Source organism: Periophthalmus magnuspinnatus, chromosome 9 (assembly GCF_009829125.3).
Source record: "Periophthalmus magnuspinnatus isolate fPerMag1 chromosome 9, fPerMag1.2.pri, whole genome shotgun sequence".
Lineage (NCBI taxonomy): Eukaryota > Metazoa > Chordata > Actinopteri > Gobiiformes > Gobiidae > Periophthalmus > Periophthalmus magnuspinnatus.
Window position 1 is genome coordinate 6,015,446 of NC_047134.1, and position 6,038 is coordinate 6,021,483.

Here is a 6,038-nt window from a genome sequence, read left to right on the forward strand (position 1 = left end):
TTTAGCTGCAGGAAACTGAAATGCTGATTCCCCATGTTTAGTCCTGGTTTAGTCCTGACTCTGGGCACCATAAGGATAATATAATATATATAATAAATTTAATAGTGGGCTTTTTGAGGCTTGGGGCACAAATTTACTTAAAATTTGATTTAAACCCATCTGTATTTTGTGATCTAGTACATCAAAAGCTTTAGTTAAATTAATAAACAGAGCTACACAATCTTTTTGTTGTCATGTGAAAATGTAAAACTTTCATTTTTGCAGTGACAAAACTGCCCTTTTCTGAAACCCGACTGAGAAGATTCAAAATGGAATAATCTCTAAAGTGGCAGAATCATGTTCTCTTTGTCTGTAAACTAACCTGCATTTTTGGAAGAGGCGTCCAGATCCACTGACTCACAGGTTGGCAGCGTGATTCCACCGCCCACAGATGAATGCTGTCGCCATGTCCTTGGGCAAGACACTTAACCCACCTGGTGTATGAATGTGTGTGTGACTGGCTGAGTGGTTCCTTGATATAAAGCGCTTTGAGCCTTGAAGGCGGAAAAGTGACTGTTTACCATTTACTTTAGAATTCAGCTCTATTTTTTCCTGCTTTTTGACAAACTGGCCCTTGATGGAAAAAAAAACAAAACAAGATAAATACTGACCACATGTGTTAATACAGGTAGGACAGGACTTTCCAAGTGAAACTGCTTTTATTTCCAGGTTGAGAGCAAAACCCAAAATAGTTTTAATCAAATGTGAAAAAATCTAAAAAGTTCTTGTGACAACAGTGTTGAGGTGTAAGGTCACTGGAGCAGAGCTGCTCAAACACTGCTGTATGATGAGCTGTGTGAGCTGTAATGTGTTGAGTAAAGTTTAAGTTAGAATTAACCTTTTTATTACAAAATACAGTACATTTATATAACAATTTGACATTTAGTAAAATGTAAACACAGAAAAAATGTCACAAAAGTAGAGTAACTGTAAAGTGCAAAACAGTGTCTGGTCAGTGCTGTCCATGCGTCCACTCTCTTTGGTCATCTGGACCTCAGACTGTCCTCTTTTTACATTTGAGTTGTCAGTGGTCACAGGGTGTGGTTCATGGGTCAGAGTTTACAGGGGTGGGACATGGTTCCACCTGGCTGTATTGGGGTGGAGGCTCCCAGCTCCAGGTGCAATCTGGGACCTCGGAGGAGTCCAAGCTGTACAGTGGAGGGGCCATGATCAGCACCACCTCAGAGGAGGGGTCCAGACGTGGATCCAGAGGAGGGGAGGACCGAGAAGGGGGGGGCTCAGGGGACCAACAGTGAAGGTTATTCTGAGACTCTTCATACGACGGAGGGAAGGACCTGTTTTTAAAACAAACAAACATGGCCCATTATTTAGACAGCATTAAAAGAAAAGAATTATTAGAAATATAATCATATTTTATTAGTGATGCACTGTTTTGTTTTTGACAGTATGATTTACATTGAACCACAGAAATGACTGAGGTCACATTCACATCCATAATAATGTTTTTAGTGCATAAGTAATTTGTCTGTTTAACCCAAACCTGCATCCCAACGACATCGTCAGGAACAATCTGATTTTAAAAGTTGAATCTGATCAGTTCATTTATTCACAGTTTTATCAATAATAGCGAACATACATGACCATTCACACAGACAGTGGCTGCCTCTTTTCTGCATCACTCGAGGAAAAACTAAAACACAACTCTGCTCACGCCAGTTCATCTTTCCCACAATCAGGGAATAATTTAGCTTCATAAAATGCTGTTGAATAATTAACCTAACTGAAATAAGAAGCTGAAAAATAAATAAATAAATAAAGTTTTGACTTGACACAATATGAATTCAGAGGGGAAATATCTTTGTTATTTCGTGTAAGTGCATGTGTTGAAATACAGCTCAAGGTGAGTCTTATCTGTTTGTACTGCATCTACACCAGTCAAAAGTTTGAACATGCCCACTCATTCGGTGTTTTTTTTCTTTATTTTTACTACTTTCTACATTTTACATATAAACATCAAATATATGAAGCAAGATATATGGAATTATGTAGTAAAGAAAAAAAGTTAAACTGTTAATAGGGTAGATCATTGGTAGAGAGGTCAGATCCACTCACTCACAGGTTGACGGTGCTTCCTTGATGTAAAGTGCTTGAAGCCTTGAAGATGGAAACGTGGCATATAAATGACCATTTACCAAATAACTCAAAGAGCAAACAGTGGATACTTTGAGGATTTGAATATAAAATACAGTGCCTGGCCCAAAAAAGTTGCCAGCTGGATTTAACTAAGCAAAGGGTTGCTACAGTTGGTCAGGTCTAGGTTCAGCAACAGTATGTGCTCAAGGAATGAAGTCAGCTGACTACCTGAATATACTGAATGACCAGGTTATTCCATCAATGGATTTTTTCTTCCCTGATGGCATGGGCATGTTCAAAGATGACAATGCCTGGATTCATGGGCTCAAATTGTGAATGAGTGGTTCAGGGAGCATGGGACATCATTTTTACACATGGATTGGCCACCACAGAGTCCAGACCTTCACCCCATTGAAAATCTTGGGGATGTGCTGGAGGCTTTGCACAGTGATCAGACTCTACCATCATCAATGCAAGTTCTTGGTGCTGGATGGAAATAAACCTTTTGACATTGTAGAAGCTTATCGAAACAATGTCACAGTGAATGCATGACATAATCAAAGCTAAAAGATATCCAACAAAATATTGGAGTGTGTGACCTTTTTTTTGGTGGTGACTTTTTTTTGGTCAGGCAGTGTGTAAAACAATATTCTGTAGAGCTACGTAGATTTTTCCTTTACTACATAATTCCATACATCTTACCTCATACATTTGATTTCTTCTGTTTGTATTGTGAATATACAGATATAATCCATTGCTTGCTTTCTCACAGAGGTACAACTGGTTCTGTTTCAATGACCTTAAGGTATAGTGGAATAGTGGTATTTATCAAGACCTCAGGAAGCAGAGGTGTAGCAGCTGCATCTTGGTCAAAGCTCCATCGCTTCGCTGTAGTCTTCTGTCATACAGCAGTCCCTGAGTCCCACAAAGGGAGGGCCATAGAAGCCCCAGTGTGAACTTCCTTGTTATACTCTGCTTTAGACTCCCCTAGTCTGTGTCCGAATGTCCCTCCTAGCCCCTCATTCACTCCAGAGCCCTACACTCTTTATCAGACTCTATAGAGCCTCATTCGCAGAGAGATTTGGACACATTGCTCATGCTCACTACACTCAGGCCATGTGACTCTAGGTCTGGGTTAAAAAAGTAAAAAGGCTAAACTCTGATAAAACCTGATTTCTGTCATAAATAATGATCAGATTGGACTGACCCCAGTTTATGTAATAATCATACAAGTTTATGTCAAACTGGATCTCACTTAAACAGACAACATTTTAAATTTTTTTGTCTAGCTAAGGTAAGCAGCTAACGCTAGCACCCTTAAACTATAACGGTTTATGCAAGAGTGTTTTATTCATAATCAGGATCAACAGTGCCATAAACAAGCACTTCTATCTGCTTCATTCAGTTGTGTTGTGTCCGGTTAAAGACCTGTCTCTGTGTGCTGTTGTTTTTCCTCTTACACTGCATAGCAGTCTATACTGACTGATGCCCGTTACTTTTCATGGTGCAAATTGGGAAATTTTGAGTGCACTACTTTTTCACCAACTGGACATTCGCACAGCACTAAAAATGGCATGACCCCTAAATAGTGCTCCCTTTAGGGAATAGTGGGAACATTCTGACACAGCCCTAGACTCTGTTTTAGATTTTGCTAGATGCGCCCTGTATTTCTGTGACCATCAATAAGACCATACAGAATGACCCCTGTGCATATGCTCCTATTCTTCAAGCACCTTACAGAAACTTACAAAATATAAAATGTAAAAAGTAGTAAAAATGAAGAAAATAAACCATTGAATAAGGGGGCATGTCCAAACTTTCAACTGGTAGTGTATGTTTGTATGTTTTCACACAATATGAATTCAAAAGTGAACTGTGTAACTTTTCAGGAGGAGGCTCTTCCCCTGCTTGTCTGCACTGAAAGATTATGAGTAAAATGTTCCAGAGAATGGCATTAAACATCTACAATCAAATACATTTTAGATAGATACGTTTAATGCCGTACTGTGGAGCATTCAACAATAAAGGAGAAGCAGTAACACCTCCTTGGTGATGAACAGAATGTCAGAAAAGCTCCACAGTGTGTGTGTAAAGTGAGAGTTTGTTTCTGACCTGTCTATAGTGAAGATATGTATGCGTGGTCTGGGGGCTCCTCTCTGATACATCTTGCTCTTCATACTATGGCACACGTTCCAAAACACCCCGCTGACCATGCACACAAAACCCAGAGCGATCATGCCGTAGACTGGGACCTCCATCAGCGTCTGGAAGTACAACGTCTGCAGGGAGACCAGGTACGCCCCACTGGAGGTCAGAGCAAAACCCAGAGCGGGGAGGGTCAAACGGGCCAGGGACCATAGCTGTTTTTTCATGTTGAGTCAGAGCAGGTAAAAGTACACAATGTGAACAGAAGAGTGTGAGGACTATAGAGTAATCTGAGAAAGAGAGGGAGGGAGCAGGGACAGCCCTTCCCTGTTGCACATTAACAACACAAACACTGGTCATGTTTATGCACCAAAATTTTATCGTAATCTGATTTCTTCTCGTCAGATTATCCAAATGATCCATCCATGTGAGTCACCTGGAGTCTTTTCAACTGTTCACACCTGAGCAGATTTGGACAAGAAAAATATATGTAAAAAGGTAAAATGAAAAAGAAAATTTTCAAGATTCAAAATGAGCTTGCATTTTGTCTTTAGTCAGAAGTTTGGACAGATCCTCTCATTCATTGTTGTATTGTATTTTTGGTTTATTTTTAACAACATTTTACATTTTATATACACACAGAAGATATCAAATATATGAAGTAAGATGTATGGAATTATGTAGTAAAGGAAAAAAGTTAAATAATTATAGACAAAGCAATGAATATAAAATGAATATATAATATATTTTTAAATTTGTAGATTTTTTAAAACCTTTTTTCTTTACTACATAATTCCATATATCTTACTTCATATATTTGACGTGTTCTGTATGTATATAAAATGTAGAAAGTAGTACTATTCTAATTCTTGTTCTAATTCATTCTAATTCTACCAGTCAGAAGTTTGGACATGCCCTTATTCACTTTTTCTAGTTCTTTATTTTTACAACTTTGTACATTTTATATAAATCCAGAAGACATCACATAAATGAAGAAAAAAGTAAAATAACTCTACTAAAGCAAAGAGTGGATAAAGCTTCTTGTACCTTTTAGTTATGTAGCTTTTTTTCCCATATATCTTACTTCATATATTTGATGTCTTCTCCTTATTTATAAAATGTAGAAAGTAGTAAAAGTGTCAAAACTTTTGATTGGTCATGATAATATGTTCAAAAGATAAAAATCCAACTAAAAATGTTCAAATGCATAATGTATAATGTTTTATGAGTACAAATATAATGGTCTAATTTGTAGAACAGTAAAAACACGCGAGTTCTGTAGATGTTAGGGCGATCTGGTCCGGTCGGGTCATCAAGAGATTTCTACAAGTTCTTGTGCGTTTAGGTGAAAATCTTGCTGAGTGTTTCCCTGTTTTCTGCGAGTAGCATTTAAAGATAATGATTTACCACAAACGCCTCCACTTAATTATTTACAAGAAAAATACAAATGCTGTTGCCCTCGAAAACTGTACAAATGGAACACCAGGAGAACACTGTTCAAAGCTTCAGCATATTGATATTTTGCAGTGATGTCATGCAGGGGGTGTTCTGGATGTCTCTGGCAGAATGTTCAGCAGTTACCATGGTTACGCAGTGCACATATTAGCAAACACTGACAAAAAGTTTTAAGATTGTCTAGAAACTTAAGAAAAATATAAAAGTGATTTAAAGAGCACATTTTAAAGAGCGTGTGGTCAATTCGAGTGTTCATGATCCTTTTTAGGAGTTTGATTTTCAACTAAAAGGTGAGAGTGACTAAC

At 38.0% G+C, this 6,038-nt stretch overlaps 1 protein-coding gene across 1 annotated transcript; it reads right to left on the reverse strand.

The window, feature by feature from the left end:
- Positions 1–1,066: 1,066 nt before the first annotated feature.
- Positions 1,067–4,526, reverse strand: LOC117376660 (transmembrane protein 252-like). The gene is made up of 2 exons (XM_033973178.2): positions 4,246–4,526; positions 1,067–1,334 (listed from the first exon to the last, which is right to left on the reverse strand). The coding sequence occupies exons 1-2, from the start codon at positions 4,503–4,505 to the stop codon at positions 1,085–1,087; spliced, it is 510 nt and encodes a 169-aa protein (XP_033829069.1). The 5' UTR covers positions 4,506–4,526; the 3' UTR covers positions 1,067–1,084.
- Positions 4,527–6,038: the final 1,512 nt, after the last annotated feature.